Raw genomic sequence first — 21,978 nt, 5'->3', positions numbered from 1 at the left:
AAGAAAATATCTGAGTTACTTTTTCAAATAAATAACGCCAGTTACTTTTCAACCATTTATTGATTGACGAGTCTCCTGTCTGGAAATTTGGAGTAAACATGATGTTACTGTATAGACTAAATGTGAACATGAATTGTCATCTCACTCAAAAAACAGATTCAGTATTCCTCAAAATGAATAAAAACAGTGAAATGCAAACTTGGAATATGACGCAACCTTGCAATAATTAAATATGTTAAATAAAACAAATATCCTTTATGTATTTAATCCCATTTAATTAACCAATTCAGTCATACTAATAAACAAAAATTACTTTAGATAAAAATGCTTCTTTTTTTTTTTTTTTATAGCTGAAGAGTGATGTACTTCAGTCATTATAAATCCTGCATAAATGTACTTCAGCCAATTTTTTAAAAACAAAGAAGCAAGCCCTGCCCAATTTAAAAAGTAATGCAAAAGTAACGTAACACATTACTTTCCATAAAAAGTAACTAAGTAACGTAATTAGTTACTTTTTCAGGGAGTAACGCAAAATTGTAATGCATTATTTTTAAAAGCAACTTTCCCCATCGGCGTGATAGCCTTGTGGGCAGCATGCCAACATATGGCGCAGTTGTGCTTTGGGTGTCCCAAGTTCAAATCCCCCTCGTGGACCTTTCCCAATCCCGCCCTCCTCTCTCTCCCCCACTCGCTTTCTGTCCTAGCTCTACTGTCCTATCAAAGAAAAACTGCAAAATGAAAAAAAGTAACTTTCCCCTACACTGATGGAGTTCCTCTTTATATTTGTTTTAATGTTGATAAAAGCATAACAGCCTTTCTTTCTTTCTTTCTTTCTTTCTTTCTTTCTCTTAATTTCATTTTAAACGTCCAATGTCCAAAAGTTGAAATCCCCAAAATACTCATTATAAAAGTTAAGGAAGAAGTATTATGCTGTCTAGATCAAGTAGTTTAAATAGTCCGGTCCTTTAGTACTTATTCATTCTCTCTCTCTCTCTCTCTCTCTCTCTCTCTCTCTCTCTCTCTCTCTCTCTCTCTCTCTCTCTCTCTCTAAATAACATTTATTTATTTATTAACTTTTTCTGATGACATTTTATGGGTTTAAATGTGAATTTTTTTTTTATCACCTTATTAGGGATGAATAACAATTGTTTAATTCAATTTTTTAAATTCAATATTCAATTTAAGTTTTTCCACACATTGTTTTTCTGTCGTTAGAGATAGTTGTTCATAAGTCCTTTATTTTCCACCAAACAAAGGACTTATGAACAACTATCTCTAAAAAAACCACACCTGTGGATCATTCAAGTAACAACACAGTATTAAATCAAGTGTATGTAAACTTTTGAACAGGGTCATTTTTTATAAATTTAACTATCATTTTCTCTTGTAGACTATATATAAATACTTTTATGTGAAATATCTTATTCAGGTCAGTAATAAATAACAAATAACATGCATTTTGTATGATCCCTCCTATTTTGGTAAAATAATGGACTTTTTGCATATTCTGCAAGGTGTGTGTAAACATTTGACTTGAACTGTATAAACTCCTGTAGTGTTATTTCACAGTATTCAGATTATTAGATTATTCACAGATTACACAGATTTCAGATTATTATGCTGCCAGTACCTTAAATAGACCAGGTACATAGTGTTTTTTTCCCCTGAAGTGATGCAACAGGTTCTGTGAATTTTAGTTTATTCAAATGAACTGAGTGGGCAAAACTGGGACAACTGGGAAACCCCCTTGTTAGAATGACCTTGAGTATTTAGAAACCAGGACAATCCCAAAAAACATATCCACACAGTCACATTCATAGACAATTATTTTCTGACAATATTTAAAGCGATTTAAAGCATGCACACACACACAATGAATAACAAAGATTCTTTATTCGATTTCAAACATTGTTTTTCTTGTCATGTTGGTTCTTACAAATTTGATTGCAAAAAGATGTCATGCATGCATGTATTATTGCTCTGATTTGTCCAAACTTGGCTTCTGGTCAGATGAGCTGTCCTTGACCACATGACAGAGTTCTGCAATAAAAAAAAAAAAAATTCCTTAATGTGCATTGTTTTTGCACTTAATTTAGTATCACTTAATTTGTCCTAGGTTTTTTAACCCATTTTTTTTCTTTGGAGAATGAATATCAATAATTACCAAAAAAACGAACAAAAGAAAAACCTTTTAATTCACCGTCACAAAGGGATGCCAAAATGCTTGAAGGGGGCAGGGACACTTTTAGTAAAATGCCTATAACTGCTGAACGGAATGAGATATTTTCACCAAACTCAGAACACTTATGTAAGAGTTCAAGCTGAGGTCACAGGAAAAAAAAAATTGTGGAGATTGGCCACTTGGTAGCACTATAAGAAGGATAAAACATAAAAATGGCTATAACTAGGCAAACATTGGTCCTATCAACATGAAAATCGCCGTGCACAGTCTTGGTCCAAAGTGCCACAAGTGTTTATGGAAACATTTGCGTTTCTAAAAAAAACATGACTGTCATTGGCCGATGATGTTTGAGCACCAGTTAGGCAAGGTTAACGGAGGCAGATCAGAACGAAACTCGGGTGGGCCTGTTTCACTTACAGCCCCAAAAATCTGTGAGAAATTTGAAGGAAATCAGTGACTGGAGAGCGGTATCGCATTTTTTGAGGGTGTAAACGATTGTACATTGCGTGGTTTTCCACACAAACGTGATAATTGTATCGTATGATAGACCTCCTCGTTCCAAACAACTTTGCCTCTGGAACCACTGCTGTCAATCAAACTGTTTTTTTTAAATGATTGAGAAGATGTGAAAAACCTACTTTTGCAAACTAGTCCTAGGTATTTGCTCAGTCTGGAAAAAAAAACACAGCAGTGCAATTCTCTAGACTCTGTAGGTCAATAATTATCAAAAACTTGTTGAAAATCACTCTTTGGGAAGCTATAACGGGGGTCCTTTAAAAAACGGGCCTGTCCAAATATACCTAAAAGCCTACATGAAAACTCAAAACTTCACAAAACCCACTGAGCACATGTGACGGGTATGTGACCAATTCGTAACAAACATGTAAAGTTTCAGGGAGATCGGACCACAGCTGGTGCTATAACAGTCATAAATGTTATAAAATCATATTTCTATGGTAAATCACCTGGATTTGACAAAAATGTTTTTTTTAAATAATTGATTTAGGTGGTTACAGCCTTGCTAAATGATTGTCTTTTTCCTTATGTGCTTAAATACCTAAGCGGTAATCAGTGATTATTTCTGATTTCTTTTTATTTGGTTTAAATGTTCTTGACATCTTTTGTGAGATTCACCTGTAACTTCTGTTTTATGCATATTTATAATTGATATTGAATCTCACATGACCAGGAGCTGTTTTCTCTACATCAGAACTAATAGCTGTGGCTTTTAATGAAAACTACAAGCACTTGAAACCCAAACTGACCTGTTACTCCATCATAGGAGTATTGGGTTTCTCTTTTGAATCCAAGACACTCAGCTTGCTTCCAGTACGTGTCCATGTCAGACTCTGTTCGGCTGCTGTCTCTTTCTGCAGGAACAAAGAAGAATCACATTTATGCTACACCACAGTTGGTAATGGAATATATCATTTTAACATGATGTAACGTGTCTACATGTGCGCTTATGGATTTTGTGACTTACTGAAAAAGTACAGAGTCTGTATGGTCTTATTTTTGAATTGGCTGATGAAGCTCATGGTGACACAGTCAGGACAGGATGGCAAGAACTTGGCCTCTGATATTATATCATTCTCTGCAGCATAACATTGATTAGTACTCAGAACTCATGAGTTTTAACTGAAATAAATAAGCTTTTTTTTTTGCTTACCTTTGGCATTTAAAGTGCTGTCCTTAAGAGTTGTGTTGATGGTGGAAAATTCACACTTTCCTTTTCTAAGGAGAGAGATTTCAAATTAAGAATGTGGGTCAGCATAATGATGAAATTAATAACTTTAGTTTAGCAAAACATGTTATAAACAGGACCGTCTTACAGCATGTTTCCTTGATTGAGGGTTAAAGTGTTTGCAAGAGTGCTTGGGCCAAACTCCACCCATGAACTGTTCGTAATTTTCAAGACATCTGTAAATAAGTGGTCATCGGCTACGCCTTCAAGGAAGATCCATTTACCCATGATCTATTTGGAAGAGAAAAGCTCCTTTTATAATCTCACATGGTGTTAATTTACTATAAAAGAACACTTGCTGTAAAATATATTAATAATGCACTTACACTTTTATTGTCATCCTCCAGGGTTAGCGGTGTTATGAGCTCCTTACAGTCCGGCAGAGATGCCTGACTCAAACTAAACAGGCCCAGAAGAGCAGTCAAGACCACAGAAGTAGACATTGTAGAACTTCAGAAGAGGATTTCAGAAGATTGTGCTGCATAACCTGGAGAACAAGTACTTTATATAGCACAGCTTATCACACTGGCATCTGGATGTTCTGAAGTGATGCAACAGTTTGATTTTTTTTTTTTTTTTTTTTTTTTTTTTTTTTGGATGCCAGTGTCAGTAAATTAAAATGAATTAAATAGGTAAAATTGTGGACTTTAGGGATCAGGAAATTCCTGAGTTGACACAACATGCATGTACTTGTGGAATGAAATAACGTTCTTATTTTTCTTTTATTGGTACAGTCTTGGTACATGTTTAAAAAAGAATAAAGAAAGCTGACAAAGAAAAATAATATTGACAAAATATATTAATAAAATAATAATAGTATCCATAAAATATATTAAATCAAATTTACATTGCATTTTTATTGTTGTTTTATTATAATAGAGTTTGTTCTGTAAATGACACTTTACTGATCTGTCGTTATTTGACCATCCTTCCATCCGGCTAGTAGTACGTTATTTGAAAACATTGGTATTTCCATTATGTTGGTAAAATTATGTTGGTACATTGGTATTTCCCACGTGTGTAAGCACATCTTGTCATTTTTCAGTGCACTTTATGATGAACCTTCTCAAACTATTTTAATAAGGGAACCTATGAATAAATGGCATTTTGATACCCAGTGGATCATTTTAACTCATTTTATGACATTTGCTCTCTGCATCTTCATAATCAAAATACTGTATGTCTACTTTTTAAACACAATATTATTTGCTATCTTTAGTGAGTTGACAGACTCTGTGGACTGTAAATCATTAACATCAGGACATTTGTTTATGTTTGTTTTATACTGCATGAGGTTTGATGCGAAGGATTGCCAACCTAACAGGAGTTTTAGCAACTAAAACAGGAATTACCGGGGAATTACAATCAATTATTAGGTAAAACTGCATGTAACAACACTATAAAGTTTTTGTCAGTATTGGGGGTAACGCATTACAAGTAACGCACGTTACGTAATCAGATTACTTTTCAAGTAACTAGTAATGCATTACTTTTTAATTTACAAGAAAATATCTGAGTTACTTTTTCAAATAAGCAAAGTCAATTACTGTTTTATTGACTGACAAGTCTCCTGTCCCCATGTTGAGATTAATCGTAAGTACAGAGGCATTGCGTGCGCTGTGTAAACTTACTGTGTTTCTAGACTAAATGTGAGCATGCATTAATTCATCTCAAAGTCAGTGTTCATCAAAATGAATTTAAACAGTGAAATGCAAACTCGGAATATGACGCAAACCTGCAATAATTAAATGTTAAATAACACAAATGTATTTAATCCCATTTTATTAACAAATGTCTTTGCTGTTGACCTTTGATCCAGTTCAATCATACCAATAAGCATAAAGGACTTTAAATAAACTAACACGTGCTTCATTGTTTTGTTTTTTTTATTGCCGAAGAGTGTTGAATTGTACTCTTCCTTCACCCTGAGGCTTGTTCCTTTCACTTTTTGGCACTTTTTGGTGTGAAGGGACTTTTACATTTGCTAAAAACAGAAATTTTGTATTAAAAACGCACAAGCAAGTCTTGCCCAGATTGAACAAGAAATGTGAGAGTGTAACACAAAAATAACGCAATGCAAAATAACTAAGTAATGTACATAGTTGGCCTGTTTTTGGCTTTATTATGATAGGACAGATCATAGCTGACAGGAAACGAAGTGGGAGAGAGAGAAGGGGGCGGGATGGGGAAAGGTCCTCGAGCCGGGATTCGAACTTGGGACGCCTGTATGTCGGATGGCTTCCCACAAGGTATCAGCACCGACAAGTAATGTATTTGGTTACTTTTTTTTGGGAGTATGCAATACTGTAATGCATTACTTTTAAAAGTAACCTTCCCCAACACTGACTGTTGTATGTAAATTAACAAAATTTAATGTCAGTTTAATGGTTGTTTGAAAGCTTACCAACTATTTTAGTCACTTCCTTTGGCCATAGATTTAAAGGTTAGACTTTAAGTTAGTTAAAGTCAAGGAAAATGTTCTTTTGGCTCTGACTGTGTAAACTTGGATGTTGGAAAAAAAATGAGGTGATGGATAACAAGTCCCAGTAATCAGAAATAAAGTGGATATAATAAAGGAGTAAAATAGCTGATAAAATGAGGTTGATCTCTTTCAGTTTTGTCTTTGTGATATATGTACTGATCAGGCATAACATTATGACCACTGACAGGTGAAGTAAATAACACTGAATATCTCTTAATCACAGCCTTTTTGGTTGTTGGGATATATTAGGCAGCAAGTGAACATTTCATCATTAAAGTTGATGTGTCAGAAGCAGGGAATTGGGCAAGCTTAAGGATTTGAGCAAGTTTGACAAGGGCCAGTCAGTTTTCAGTATCTATCAAAAGTGGTCCAAGGAAGGACCAGTGGTGAACTGGTGACAGGGTCATGGGCCACCTAGGCTCAAATATTGTCCTACTCTTACAAACCATACATCAATGGAAAGATTATTTATCTTTCAGGTCATGTATAAATCTTAGTTTCAAAAAGTCAGTTTTGTGGTGGTGACAAATAATTTACCTGTTAATAGTGTGTTGACAGTCTTTGTAGTTGGATTGCTGAGCTCCAGAAAATAATTAAGTACTTTAACAGTTACAGATGTGAAAAACAAAAAGGCGGGAATGAAGAACCCTAAACTCTTACACAAAGAAACATTTCAGCATAAAAGGGTTCTTCAGGATGCTGCGGTTCTAAATGGATCCATTACTACATGTAAAGAACCTTTAAAGAACCATTTTTTTTTTTACAGTGTAAATATATATATTTTTTTCCCTGAGGTGATGCAACAGGTTCTGTGAATTCTAGTTCACTGGAATGAATTGAGTGGGTGAAGAATGTCAGAATGACCTTGAGCCTTTAAAAATGAGGACAATCCCAAAAGATACCGATCTTACTCACACAGTCACATTTATAAAAAATGTGTTTTCTGATAATATTTAAAATGTGTAACAGGTATGAATATGAATTTATTTATTTATTTATTTTTTTTTGTTATCACTATTTATTGAAACACACACACAGACAGTGATGAATAACAAAGATTCTTTATTTAATTTCAATTTCAAACATTGTTTTTGTCATGGTGGTTCTTACAGATTTGATGGTAAAAAAGATTTCATGCATTTGATTTGTCCAAACTTGGCTTCTGATCGGATGAGCCTTCTTTGACCACATGACACAGTTCTGCAATGACAAGACAAGATGATCAAAACTTCAGTTTTCTTAATGTGCATTGTTTTAATAGCTGTGGCTTTTTATGAAAACTACTCAAACTAACCTGTTACTCCATCATAGGAGTACTGGGTTTCTCTTTTGAATCCGAGGCACTCTGCTTGCTTCCAGTACGTGTCCGTGTCAGACTCTGTTCGTTTGCTCTCTCTCTCTGCAGGAACAATGAAGAATTAAGTGAATGCTTTGTCTACATCACAATTGGTCATGGAATATATCATTTTAACATGATGTGATGTGCCTTCATTTGTGCCTATGGATTTTGTGACTTACTGAATAAGTACAGAGAATGAATGGTCTCATTTTTGAATTGGCTGATGATGTTCATGGTGAGACAGTCAGGACAGGATGGCAAAAACTTGCCCTCTACTACTGTGTCATTTACTGTGGATCAAAAACACCAGCGTTACATTCATTAGTGCTCACACCCCATGAGTTTTAAATAAGCCTTTGTTAGCTTACCACTGGCATAAAAAGTACTATCCTTAACAGTTGCGTTGATGGTGGAAAATTCACACTTTTCTTTTCTAAGAAGGAGAGAGATATCTGATTGAGAATGCTTGTCATCATTCTGATGAAATTAATTCAGTTTAGCAAATGTTATAAACAGGACAGTCTTACAGCATGTTCCCTTGACTGAAGGTTACAGTGTTTGCAAGAGTGCTTTGGCCAAACTCCATCCATGAGCTGTTCACAGTTTTCAGGATGTTCGTATATAACAGGTGATCAGCGACTCCTTCAAGGAAGATCCATTTACCCATGATCTATTTGGAAGAGAAAAGCTCCTTTTATAATCTCACATGGTGTTAATTTACTATAAAAGAACACTTGCTGTAAAATATATTAATAATGCACTTACACTTTTATTGTCATCCTCCAGGGTTAGCGGTGTTATGAGCTCCTTACAGTCCGGCAGAGATGCCTGACTCAAACTAAACAGGCCCAGAAGAGCAGTCAAGACCACAGAAGTAGACATTGTAGAACTTCAGAAGAGGATTTCAGATGATTGTGCTGCATAACCTGGAGAACAAGTACTTTATATAGCACAGCTTATCACATTGGCTTCTGGATGTTCTGAAGTGATGCAACAGTTTGATTTTTTTGTGATGCCAGTGTCAGTAAACTGAAATGAATTAAACAGGTAAAACTGTGGACTTTAGGGATCAGGAAAATCCTTGAGCTGACACAACATGCAAGTACTTGTGGAATGAAATAACGTTCTTATTTTTCTTTTTATTGGTACAGTCTTGGTACATGTTTAAAAAAGAATAAAGAAAATTGACAAAGAAAAATAACGTTTATAAAATAAATTAATAATAATAATAGTAGTATCCATAAAATATATTAAATCAAATTTACAATGCATTTTTGTTTTATTGTAATAGAGTTTGTCCTGTAAATGACACTCGTTATTTGACCATCCTTCCATCCGGCTAGTAGTACGTTATTTGTAAAAAGTACATTGGTATTTCCCAGGTGTGTAAGCACAGTCATTTTTCAGTGCACTTTATGATTAATCTAAATTCTCAAATTATTTTAATAATGGGAACCTATGTATAAATGGCATTTTTGAACCCAGTGGATCATTTTAAGTCATTTATGACATTTGCATCTTCATAATCAAAATACTGTATGTATATATCATACTTTTAAACACTAGCACAATATTATTTGCCTTCTTTAGTGAGCTGACAGACTCTGTGCGCTGTAAATCATTAATGTCAGGTCTACATGAGGTTTGATATGAAGGATAGCCAACCTAGCTAAAACAGGAATTGACAGAGAAATAAAGTCAGTTATTAGTAAAACTGCATGTAACATCACCATGGAAGTTGTATGTAAAACAACAGAATTTAATCTCAGTTTAATGGTTGTTAGAAATCACTTTACCAACTGTTTTAATCACTTCCTTTGGTAAGAGATTGTAAGTCGAGGAAAAAATTGTTTGGAGTATGACTGTGTAAACTTTGATGTGGAAAAAATTAAAGTGTTGGACAAGTCCAAGTAATCAGAAATAAAGTAGGGAGTAGTAAAATGGCTTCACTTAGAGTCACTGCACTGTTTAGACATGGACAGTCCCATTTATCTCTTTCGGTTTTGTCTTTGTGCCTGATCTGGTCGATTATTCTTTGTCCTTTCTGCTCACGAAGCTCCTGCTGACCATAGTGGGAGATCAAAGAGATGTCGTCGGGGCTGTAAGAGGAAGGCTGAGGGCAGTCCAACCAATCAGTGGCCAGAAGCCGAGGGTATCCTTCTTCAGGGGCGGAGCCTGGGTGAGTAAATTTCCAATAGGAATTGCCTTTGAAAACGTAGGTTGAACCTGATCGATATAGAGAATTAAAATATCAGTAGTGCTCTAAAACACAATCACATACATGCAATGCAGTATTATACACACCCTTAAAGTCTCCAGTTCTTTCTCTCTCGTTGTCATTCTCAATGATGATTCCATTCACTCCTTCTTCAATGAGCTCTCTCCAGACTTTGCTTTCCTCTCCTTTCTCTCCATCCTCTCTCACAGACCCCCACACCACACCCTGCTTTGGATCCCAGTGCAGTCCTTGCCACCCTCCTTCTGAGTCCTCAGGAACCAGAGTAGACAGAGGCTGAGGGAAACCCTCTTGGAGTGACAGATCCTTAAACAGCCAAATCTGGGAACCTGCACATGTTTAGTAGTTTACTTAGTACAGTGAAGTCAAGTCACTGGTGTAACTGATGAAAATTAACACACATAAATCTAGCAAGGGTGTAGAAATAATGTGAAATGTGTTTTTTCTTGTTGTCTATTTACACTAGCTATGCCCACTAGACAGTATAACAAAAGAAACCGATCTGGAAATAGGAATAGTGGTGTGGAGAGTAAGAATAGTGGATTGACTTGAGTTTTTGAATCTGCCTTTTACTGATCCCGTTCTTATCTCTTTCCCATCACATATCTCAGATCGGAAACTTGTGCTGATCGAACAGACTGGCACATCAACTGAACAGTATGTGCTGGCAACTCATATTGTTACCAAGCTCAACTGTAACCATTAAATAAAATTACTAAAACATTAAAAAGATTTAAATAAAAATAAAATAAAATACAATATAAATATTAGATGTAAAAAAAGTTACAAATTAAATTAAAAATAAGTAAAATATTGCCTAGGAATCTAACTGAAACAAATTAAAGCACTAAAATCACTAAAATGAAGTAAATAAAAACTAAAACAAAATTGGTAACACTGTTAACTAATGAACAACTAATGAACCTTATTGTAAAGTGTTACCATAAAATTAAAATTATACCTAAATAGAAAAATTTTACGAAAAACACATAACAAAATTGCAAAAATGTATCTATTTAACCCTTTAACTGTCACTCCCATTTTTGAACACAGACATAAAAATGCACTATCCAGACTTAAATTTTTATAATTCATGAATGAAAACATTTTGTAATATGATTTTGAGATGAATTTTGAGATTTTAAGTTTTGAACTGATATATAGTTTCTTATGAGTCTTTTGTGACAAAGGTCAGAACTCATGTTATGATTTTTTTAAGTTGCACTCTTGACATATATTAATCTATCACTTTTCCTACATAATTTGTAACACAAAAATATGGTAAAATTTCTATTTAGGAGTCTTAGACCTTTCCTACAATGTATAGTTAGTCATGATTAGATTAGGATTTATTTGTAATATAGTGAAGTAAACTTAGGCGTCCCACAAGTTTTGATATCTTTACGGTAGGAAATTAACAAAATATCTTTGTGGAACATGATCCTTACTTAATATCCTAATGATTTTTGGCATAAAAGAAAAATTGATCATTTTGGCCCATACAATGTATTGTTGGCTGTTGCCAATACATTTAATACATATATACCCATGCTACTTATGACTGGTTTTGTGGTCCAGGGTCACATTTACACTTTGCAGTTTTCTACTCTTTACCTAATTTGCACTTAGTCTTTGCCACATTTTTATTCTCTGCATAAATTGCATAAATCACATAAATTGGAATTCAGCACAATTGGAATTGGAGCATGAAAACAGCACAAAAATGTGGGTTTGTGATGTGATTGTGCTGGGAGACTGACCACTGATAAAGATGATGGCATGATCCGTGTGTCTTTCCAGAACTGCTTGCAGTGGAGGCAGTGAAGAAGGAAGAGCCGACCAAAGTCTCTGTACAGGAACAGCCCTGACTGACACCAGGCCGCCTCTGCTCACTCTCCACATGTTCTGCCCTGAAAAATGCATGAGGAAAGGTAAGAGAGACCTAAAAACTAGGAGGAATATAAAAAAATAATTAGAGTGTTGTAGACCAATACCAAGAGGACTAATATGAAAAAGCTCCCCTTCAAGTATCTACCTTTGAAGAAGAAGATCTCTCCTCGAATCTTGGCAACTGCATCAAAACTGGTGTTACAGCGATCCACAGAACTTGAGACAGAGAGACATTTCAAATTATTTCTCTTTTTATTAAAATGCATTTAAGAAACATGACTAACAGCATTTAAGAACAAACCAAACAGTTGCTGGTAGCCATTGACTTTTGTCAATATTTAAAAAAATTAAATATTATGGCTATCGGGAACTGTTTGGTAGCCACCATTCTTCAAATGACTGATTTTCATTTTTGGGTGAACTATCCCTTTAAAAATCTTTTGCCTTTAAAGCCAGCATGAAACAGTTTTCAGACTTTACTATGTTTACTATACTGTGTGTACTATTTACTATGTTACTTTGTTACTATTTATACATATTTCCTCATATTTGCAGTCTAAAGTCAATACTTATAATACTTGTAGCTAGTCTCCAGATTTCAAATATCAAACGTTTTTTATCCCATATTAGAACGCATATTGAATTTTCACATATTGAACTGAATGAGGTTCATGTTTCTGTGTGAAAGTCTGGTAGTGTGTGATCCTCTGTCATTTAGTATATGATGTCCCGTTTTTCTCCCATTATTCCCATGTTTTAAAATCTGTCCAGATTTGTATGTGTATTCCAGCATTTGTCACAGCAAAGAACATGCATTAGTACACAAGTTCAATTTTGATTTGATGTTCAGTTCAAAAGGTTTAATTGATCCTTTTTTACCTGCCCAAATGGTTGTGAGCGTGTCTGTACATATGTGTGAGTCTGTGTATTCCTCCATGTCTGTGATGCAATTGAGCCTCCGTCACAAGAAGAGGTCTGTCGGTTGGAGCATGGTTACCCCTCTTACCTGAATTCATAAACAGATGCAGAACACATGCACAATAGATACTTCAAGTAATAACCAAACAGATTCCAAACATGGCGTTTAATGACAGTTACCATAAAGGGCTGTGATGTGTTGAAGGTCGTGATGTCCCAGGCTAAAGTGTAGTGGGTCTCCTAGGGGCCCCTGGTAGTATGGACGCATTACAGATTGGCGTGCTGATGAATGGGACAGTCCAAGGGCATGACCAAGCTCATGCACCAGTACTGTGAATAGATCTGTGCCCTCCGTTGCTGTGTATAAATGTTCACATGTTAAAATATTTTACTAAAATAAGAGGGATCATACAAAATGCATGCTATTTTTTATTTAGTACTGACCTGAATAGGATATTTTACATAAAAGATGTTTACATATAGTCCACAAGAGAAAATAATAGTTAAGTTTATAAAAATGACCCCATTCAAAAGTTTACATAAACTTGATTCTTAATACTGTGTTGTTACCTGAATGATCCACAGCTGTGTTTTTATTTTTTAGTGATAGTTGTTCATGAGTCCCATGTTTATCCTGAACAGTTAAACTGCCTGCTGTTCTTCAGGAAAATCCTTCAGGTCCCACAAATTCTTTGGTTTTTCAGCATTTTTGTGTATTTGAACCCTTTCCAACAATGACTGTATGATTTTGAGATCTATCTTTTCACATTTTACTTCGGCTTTGTGCGTTATTCCTTACCTTTAATTGTTCTGCAGAATTACCTGGTTGTCTGAAGGCCCATTCCTCCTCTGCATCCAAGTGAACTCCACCTGCCCTGTCTGGATCTGACGGAAAGAAGGCATGGCCAACAGATCCACCTGCTCCATCAAAGGGATATCCATCTCCATGGGGACCGTGCAAGAAATCTATCTGGAGATCTGCCCCTTCTGGTCCTCGCACCTATTTGAATTAGTTCAACATATAGCCTGTGAATTTACATGAACACATATGTATTCAGAAACACTAGGTTTTAAAAGGTAACCACAACCTCATGGAATTCAAGTAATGTTGGATCGGCCCACACTCTGAGTGCATAGTACACAAGGGAGCGAATCATTTCACGGGACAGTTTAGAGGATGCCGGGTAAGAACGCAGCCTGAGAAAAAACAAAGAATAAAGAAAATAAGAGGCATTTGCAGAGGTGTTTTTACTTTGCTGTGATACTGTGTACTAACTATCATGTAGGTCAAAGCAGGATGGAAAAATGCAGGAAGAAAAACACAACTGGTAAAGTAATCAGGCTAACCTCCAGTTGATATTTCTTCTTGTCCAGGTAGAAACTTCTCTTTTCATCCTTTGATTTGGCATATCACTGTGTAGTGCTGACGTCTGAATGGTTTGGTCATCATCGTCCGGGAGTGAACACCGGGGTGTCTGCATCAGTTGAACAGTTTGTTCGTCTGTGACAGGAAGGCGAGAGTAAAGCACCACACACTGTAAAAAACAAATTGTTGAGTCAACTTAAAATAATTTGTAACCTGGCTGCCTTAAAATTTTAAGTTCAGTCAACTCAAAAAAAGTTTATTCAACTTGAAATGTTAAATTATACTAAGTGACAACTTAGATATTTGAGTTGAATCAACTTAAAATTTTAAGGCAGCTGGGTTACTTACCAGTTGTTAAGTTTAGCAAACACAAATATCTAAGTTGTTACTTAGTACAACTTAACATTTCAAGTTGACTAAACTTATTTTAGTTGACTGAACATACAATTTTAAGGCAGCAGGGTAATAAATTATTTTAAGGTGACTCAACAAATTGTTTTTTATGTTTTACAGTGTAGAAGAGTTATGAAATAAGACTGAGATTTAAAAAGATGTTTTTTTTCGTGAGGATTTTTCATACCTAACACTCCAGTGTCATCCAAACCAGCAAACCTCTGCATTTTCTTCACTGCTTGAGTGACCGCTGTCCATGCCTGTAACTGCCCTGTAGAGGGATCAGGGGGTGGGAGGTATCCATACTTTGTGAGCCAATCCTGCCAAACAGAACAACATGAAACCATAAAATTATATTTAACTACACTACCAATTAATACTTAATTCATCAAGGATGCAATCGATTGATCAAAAGTAACAGTAAAAACAAATAAATTCTTTTTTTTTTTTTTTTGATTTTGTCAACTTTCTATTCATTAAAGACTCCTGGAAAAAAATATATGACCATTTCCACAATAATATTAAACAGCACAACTGTTCAACTTTCCAGCACTGATAATAATAATATTTTTTTTAGCACCAAATTAGCATATTCAGCTGTACCATCAGAATAATAAATTACATTTTAAGTCCTAAAATGTAAGCCCTATTCAAACAGGACTAGTTTTCCAGGGGGGGTCGTTAGAGAAATTTGTGTTTTGCAGACATACTTTCAATTTAAATTCCATGCGAATCTGCTAAGCCTATGTTTTCTCTCACACAACCTTCATAAAAAATTCTTGAGTAAACTATACTGTTGTTCACCAAACTCCCGTCTGAATGTGAATGTCTGTGATTGCTGATATTGTTTTATTCCGACGCTTCACCTAATGTGTTTTTTGGCCTTCCTGAACTACCATCTGCGCACCAAACTTACACATGCTGCCATATTTCACTATATGTATCTGACAGACAAAAATAAAAAAATAAAAAATAAGGAGAGCCAAATCGCGGAAATCAGCGTCAGGTAAAATACTCATGATTTCTCGCCGGTTTTTAAGTAAAGCTGTATTTAAATAATGTTTTAATAGTAAATTAAAATGATATCAATATGAATATTAGCGGCACTAAATGTAAACAATGCCACTGAACCTAATGAAACTCGCATATTTTGCTAATTATTGCTCCTGAAAATGGTCAATTATTGTCATGTTTTGGGCTGTACTAATTGTTTGACCAGAGGATATTACATTTGGAGTACTATACACTGCCAAAAGTTATAACAAATCAAAGAGAAGAGTGTGAAAACTGTCTGAGGAACAAAAAGGCTTGTGGTTTGTAGTTGGCCAAACTAAACCAGGACCCTTGACAACATTTGTGTTTGTTCTTATCATTTCCAGTCAGGTGGGTGAAATATTAGGCTAATATCTTAACTAATACTGCTCGTTCATATATATCATAAAATTGTGCCCTTTCAAGCTTACTTAGTCCTTCTCTATTTGATTTTGCAGCTTCCACGCATTTTTCCCATGGTTTAGCATAACTTAGCAGAACAATGTATTCAGTAGTACATTAACTGTGCATCCATGCTGTTGCTTACATCTGAGTATCGCCAATATGGCCGCACATCCAGGTAACTGACCAAACCGTGACATAATTTTAAATACTCTCTGCACGCTATATATATATATATATACACTACCGTTTAAAAGTTTGGGGTCAGTAAGACTTGTAATAGTCTTTAAAGAAGTCTCTTATGCTCATCAAGGCTGCATTTATTTGATTAAGAATATAGAAAAAAAACAGTAATATTGCAAAATGTTTTTACAATATAAAATAATGTTTTTTTATTTTAACACACTTTAAAATAGAATTTATTCCTGTAATGAAAAGCTGAATTTTTATCAGCTGTTACTCCAGTCTTAAGTGTCACATGATCCTTCAGAAATCATTCTAATATGCGGATTTATTATTAGAATGATCAATGTTGGATAATATCAACAGTTGTGCTGCCAAATATTTTTTGGAACCTGTGATTTTTTTTTTCAGGATTCTTTCATGAATAACAAGTTTAAAAAGTACAGTGTTTATTCAAAATATAAATATTTTATAACAATGTAAATTATTTATTATTAACTTTTAATAAACTTTTAATTATTAACTTAATACATCCTTGGTGAATAAAAGTATTAATTTCTTAAAAAAAAAAAAAGAAAAGAAAAGAAACAATAAAAATGTACTGACCCCCAACTTTTGAACGGTAGTGTGTATATATATATATATATATATATATATATATTTTACATACATATGTGACCCAGGACCACAAAACCAGTCATAAGGGTCAGTTTTTCAAAATTGAGCTGAATAAACAAGCTTTCCATTGATGTATGGTTTGTTAGGATAGGACAATATTTGGTCGAGGTACAACTATTTGAATATATGGAATCTGAGGGTGCAAAAAAATCAAAATATTGAGAAAATCACCTTTTAAGCTGTCCAAATGAAGCTCTTACTAATGCATATTACTAATCAAAAATCAAGTTTTGATATGTTTACAGTAGGAATTTTACTAAATATTTTCATGGAACATGATCTTTACTTAATTTCCTAATGATTTTTGGCATAAAAGAAAAATCAATAATTTTGACCCATACAATGTATTTTTGCCTATTGCTACAAATATACCCCGACTGGTTTTGTGGTCCAGGGTCACATATATATGATGCACGCAACCAAACCCAATGTTGTCAAATCCACAATTTTTCCATAGAATTGGGCTATTTTTATACTGCTTTTGCGGAATGTTTTTAGTCTGTGAGTTGAACCAAAATCCCCCATCCTTGGAGGGGAATCTCCTGGAAGCAAGTTTTTGACCCCATGGTCTGCTATGCAATTTTGTTGTGCGATTTTGACAGCCATTTTCCCCCAGAATCCCCAGAATTGGGATGCTTTTGAGTAGCAATTGGACTGGTTTTGTTGCACAGACCTGGCAACTCTGTATATCACTTCTAGAAAATACACCCATCTCTGTAATTAACACAGAAATGTTAGTCCCATCCCAATTGGTACTTGAAAATTGCAGACGTTGGGTGATAAAATTGAAAGTCAAACGTAGTTTAGAAAAATAGTCCCGTCCAGCTATCCTTATTCTTTATTGTGGAAGTAAGCCTATGGGCGAGACTTATAGTTCCCGTAAAACACTACAACACTGAAAAATATTTTCCAACTGCAGGTGAATCATGTAATTCCAAAAACATCTCACCACAAGTTTGCTGCTCTCATCTTCTGTGGGTAAGACAGTGGGCAAAGCAGTAGACGTAACCTTACTTTCCAAAGTGGTTGGCAGTGCATCTTTATCAGCCATTCCATAAACCTCCACTGTACGTCCACACATGTAGAAGACGACTGCTGTCCAAAACATCGCCATCATACTGAGAGTGTAAACATCATGTGCTTGAAATAGTAGAACTATGAAACCAGCACTGTTGATAGAGATATGCAAATCTCAGTCCTCCTAGTCAAGTGATTTCAATGACGTCATCTTTGCTGAATCAGAGACGGTGGCCTCTCTTGTGTTGAAGAATTGTAGGATTGATGCCAACACTGTAAATGCACAATCTGGGGGTTATTTAATGATGATTATATAAGATTGTCTTGTATAGTATTCTAAACAATGACAACAATCTGTAGTGCAGTCTCAAAGGTGAGGACTTCTTTCAGTCCTAAAATAATTTACTTCACTGCCGACTGCTTTGGTTGTAAAACGGCATGATTGAATTGCAGATGGCTAGTATCAAAGAGAAAAGGATGAAGAGGCTACAGAGGTTTTATGTGTTTCGTTTTAAAGGAAAAGGGGACAAGCACAACGGATGTGAGGGTTTAATCAAATTAGCAGGTGCAATTTCATTAAAGAAATGAGACAATGTGGGAGCCGGCGGGTTGAAAGAGTAGAGGAGGGATGGGGGAATGAGGCATGGAAAAGAAGAGTTATGGAATAATGGAATTAAAGGAAAACACTGCCAGTCTTAGAGGACAAACACAGAGGACAGTATACAAAAGGGAGGGAGACTGACGGGAAAAAGGGGAAGAGATGTGTAAATATGTATGGATTCATTAGCGTCTAAGAGATGAGACACTGACCCAATCACAGAAAAAACAGTAGGGGAGAACCTGCATAAATGTGGCGCTCAATAAATGCAATAACGTAATGCATTGGCATGCCATTTATGATATGCAATTCAATCTGTCAACCTTAACCTCCCCAAATATCTGACAGTTCCAGATGTGTGGAATTTATGTCAAACACACAACAAATGTAATTAAAAACGATTATTTTAAAACAATAAAATTAAGAATTATAATAAAGTATAAAGTATAATAAATTATTTTAGTAGTAGTTGTAATAATAGCAATATATTAAATTAACCGTTTTGAGTGTAAAAATGTAAGTAAGTGTTTTTTACTGTCATCATTTCATTTAGTTTCATATGTATTTTCAACATCAACTTATTTTGATAAGTCTTGCGCTGTGTTTACATGTGATCTGAAGCCATGTACTCGAACCTGTATTTAAGAATGTTGTAAAACTATATGGGCCTTTCTACAATTTTTTTCCACAAATTTTGTATGCAAATTGTATAATCACATTTCAATTGTGCAGTTAATCATCATATTGCATTTTCAGAAAGTTTTTCAATATTTGTCCCCAAATTTGTCACTACCGAAACGGTAATATATAATTTAATAAGAAGGGTTATGTTGACCTATTAAGATTTGTTTATGTCTTCCTTGTAGGTATATATTTTTGCTATTTTATTAAAATGTTTTCAGAGGTAAAAACAATTTTAACAATATTTAAATTGTGATGTATGAGATTTGTTGTGTTTTTAAACCAAATTTAATTTGTAAAAGGGAAAAAGGTAAAATCATACTGATTTCAAACTTAAGGATTCATTAGTTTGATTATACGTTGAACCAGACAGTCATCTTAGTTGATAATTCAATATACTTTATTTTTGACATCCCATGTTTCTGTAGTGACAGTAATGTTTTGGTAGTGACCACATCACATTACAGAATTTTAACCCACATACTAAAACACTACTAAAACATACTAAAATACTAAAAATTTGCATAACTGTACTAAAATTTTGTTTATTTCCCTCAAATAAACTATTATGTTTTTCCTATTTGTCACTACTGAAACAATAATGACAATTATGACAATTTTATGGGACAACAACCAAAAAAAACTCAAAAATGTCACTATCGAAACTTCACCAAATGTTTTGGTCGTGACTGTTTTGGTAGTGACAATTTTAGATACTTTTGAACCTAGCTCAAAGATGCTAATGATCACATGGTTAGCTAGTGCAGTTCTGAACAGTTGTACACTGTAAAAAACAATTTGTTGAGTCAACTTAAAATAATTTGTAACCTGGCTGCCTTAAAATTTTAAGTTCAGTCAACTCAAAAAAGTTTATTCAACTTGAAATGTTAAATTATACTAAGTGACAACTTAGATATTTGAGTTGAATCAACTTCAAATTTTAAGGCAGCTGAGTTACTTACCCATCTGTTAAGTTTAGCAACACACAAATATCTAAGTTGTTACTTAGTACAACTTAACATTTCAAGTTGACTAAACTTATTTTAGTTGACTGAACTTAAAATTTTTACAGTGTACACATATAAAAACTAAATGTTATAACTCTCAAAATAGTGTTTATTTATAGAAAAATGGTGTTTGGTAGTGACAAAAGTTACACAGAGATTTTTCATACTTTTGAACACATTTACCTCAAAATGATGGGGCCTATCTACTCACCATGTTGCTATGAGAGAGATTGACACATAAATATCTCCTGATCATAAATATAGGGATGTAGTTAAAATCAGTCTCAGCCAATGGACTAAAACACTGTTTCGGCAGTGACATGAAAAGGCGAGACACATTTTTAATATAAAGTTTCATAATTTAAAAAGAAAAAATAAGTATATATATATTTTTAACTTAACGTTTTTACAAAAATCAAAAAGATTTTTAAAAAACAACAATGGAATAATGCAACAATTACTTCAATATCATTTTCATAAGTTGAAATTTAGGGGTTAGTGTTCGGGGCAGCCAGCTCCCAATTGCAAGTACCCAGTAAATAACGATTATATATATATTAAGCTTACTGATATTTGAAATATCATTGTGGGTTTATAGATAATAGATAATAAAAGGATCTTAGTAAACATCTAAGATTTGAATACTTAAATGCTTTTTAAATGTTTTTTTTTTGGTTGTGGGACAGCAGTTTGCACCAGTGTAGAATGGCCCATATAGGTATAAATTATATAGTATAAAGCTTTACTGTTTACTGTTATCATTTACAATTATCACATCATGTTACTATAATACAGACTGAGTGTCAAAATAGAAATAAACATCAGTCTTTGTAATTCTAGTTGAACGGTTTCAGACTTACGTTTTAAATTTAATTGACGCAGGTAATGACCTTAACATGTCAAAGATGTCTAAGGCTAAATTTCAAAGCATTCAGCTAAACATTTTTCAAAAACATGAACAAAACCAAAAGTGTTACACTTTAAACCTATAATTTACACCACATAGGAAAAAAATCAAGACAATTTATAAGACATAGCAAATGATCTAGAATAATTTTAATCTCCTCCCATAAGCTTAAGATAGACAACAAGAAAGAAAACCTACAAAAAGTTACAGTTTTATGCAAAGACGAAGTCAATGCAATTTAAAACAGAAAGAAATGGGACACACTTACCTTCCCCACAACTTCTTTCCTCTTTTGCGCTCGCCTGCTCTGTCCCGCTTGCCCTCCTTCTCTGTTCCTGAACAGATGTGTTCCTCTCATCTCCTCAACACCCCCCCACATCCACACCCTCCCTCTCCTTCTGCCTCTGCACTCGCACAATGGACTCCTAATACCCCTCAATAACGTACTCACCCACCCCTGCTAAGTGCATCGGGCATTTGCTCACTCTCTCTCTCTGCTTGCAAGATACCAGTGTGAAAAAGCCTCTTTATATCCAGCGAGGAGATTTAGAGACATGCTTAGTTGCACACGTCCATCTACTCTGTCAAATTTCCTATACTTCAAATGTTTCATAGATTTCATCACCTGCTATTAAATAATGGATGAACACTAAAGTGCATCAGAACACAGTATAAGAACATTTACATATTTATATATGGATCCTTTAATGTGAGATCTAAGTAATCTTCCGGATTAGGGTTTCACTTTATCTTTGAGCTTGTGTGTAGTTGTGGATATGTTGGGATTAAATCCTCTTAACGAGAGGATTAAAAAAATTAAAAACTAAGATTTGAACAGATCTAGCTAAATGCATTGTTGCGGACTGGTGTACTATGACATATCAGATTGAGATACACAACGTCTTTGTGACAATTTTTGTATT

The 21,978-nt window shown here is 34.5% G+C and overlaps 3 protein-coding genes and 1 long non-coding RNA gene across 6 annotated transcripts; 1 reads left to right on the top strand and 3 right to left on the bottom strand.

The window, feature by feature from the left end:
- Nucleotides 1-1,874: 1,874 nt before the first annotated feature.
- LOC127176545 (saxitoxin and tetrodotoxin-binding protein 1-like) lies at nt 1,875-4,426 on the bottom strand. Its single transcript, XM_051128297.1, has 6 exons — nt 4,253-4,426; nt 4,015-4,157; nt 3,852-3,916; nt 3,666-3,776; nt 3,448-3,552; nt 1,875-2,040 (listed from the first exon to the last, which is right to left on the bottom strand). The coding sequence occupies exons 1-6, from the start codon at nt 4,367-4,369 to the stop codon at nt 1,973-1,975; spliced, it is 609 nt and encodes a 202-aa protein (XP_050984254.1). The 5' UTR covers nt 4,370-4,426; the 3' UTR covers nt 1,875-1,972.
- Nucleotides 4,427-7,453: 3,027 nt separating this feature from the next.
- On the bottom strand, nt 7,454-8,684 carry LOC127176546 (saxitoxin and tetrodotoxin-binding protein 1-like). The gene is made up of 6 exons (XM_051128298.1): nt 8,513-8,684; nt 8,275-8,417; nt 8,116-8,180; nt 7,927-8,037; nt 7,703-7,807; nt 7,454-7,608 (listed from the first exon to the last, which is right to left on the bottom strand). The coding sequence occupies exons 1-6, from the start codon at nt 8,627-8,629 to the stop codon at nt 7,541-7,543; spliced, it is 609 nt and encodes a 202-aa protein (XP_050984255.1). The 5' UTR covers nt 8,630-8,684; the 3' UTR covers nt 7,454-7,540.
- On the top strand, nt 8,596-13,731 carry LOC127176553 (uncharacterized). Its single transcript, XR_007829119.1, has 4 exons — nt 8,596-8,684; nt 9,804-9,926; nt 11,784-11,914; nt 13,608-13,731. It is a non-coding gene; the product is annotated as an uncharacterized LOC127176553 (long non-coding RNA).
- mmp17b (matrix metallopeptidase 17b) lies at nt 8,865-21,391 on the bottom strand. 3 transcript variants are annotated; one of them, XM_051128275.1, is made up of 12 exons: nt 21,324-21,391; nt 17,795-18,135; nt 14,738-14,870; nt 14,139-14,292; nt 13,880-13,988; nt 13,614-13,791; nt 12,972-13,148; nt 12,753-12,879; nt 12,019-12,089; nt 11,744-11,893; nt 10,052-10,312; nt 8,865-9,973 (listed from the first exon to the last, which is right to left on the bottom strand). In XM_051128275.1, exons 2-12 carry the CDS (start codon nt 17,960-17,962, stop codon nt 9,636-9,638), a joined length of 1,866 nt encoding a protein of 621 aa, XP_050984232.1. In that variant the 5' UTR covers nt 17,963-18,135; nt 21,324-21,391; the 3' UTR covers nt 8,865-9,635. The 3 variants fall into 3 exon arrangements, with proteins under 3 accessions (XP_050984232.1, XP_050984233.1, XP_050984234.1); XM_051128276.1 differs by having other exon boundaries at nt 17,795-18,150; nt 21,324-21,341; XM_051128277.1 differs by lacking the exons at nt 17,795-18,135; nt 21,324-21,391 and having other exon boundaries at nt 14,139-14,326; nt 14,738-14,847.
- Nucleotides 21,392-21,978: the final 587 nt, after the last annotated feature.

The sequence above is a fragment of the Labeo rohita genome, chromosome 14 (genome assembly GCF_022985175.1).
Source record: "Labeo rohita strain BAU-BD-2019 chromosome 14, IGBB_LRoh.1.0, whole genome shotgun sequence".
In the NCBI taxonomy this organism is placed as follows: domain Eukaryota; kingdom Metazoa; phylum Chordata; class Actinopteri; order Cypriniformes; family Cyprinidae; genus Labeo; species Labeo rohita.
Note: the sequence above shows the minus strand (reverse complement) of the source record. Positions and strands in the feature narration are given on the sequence as shown.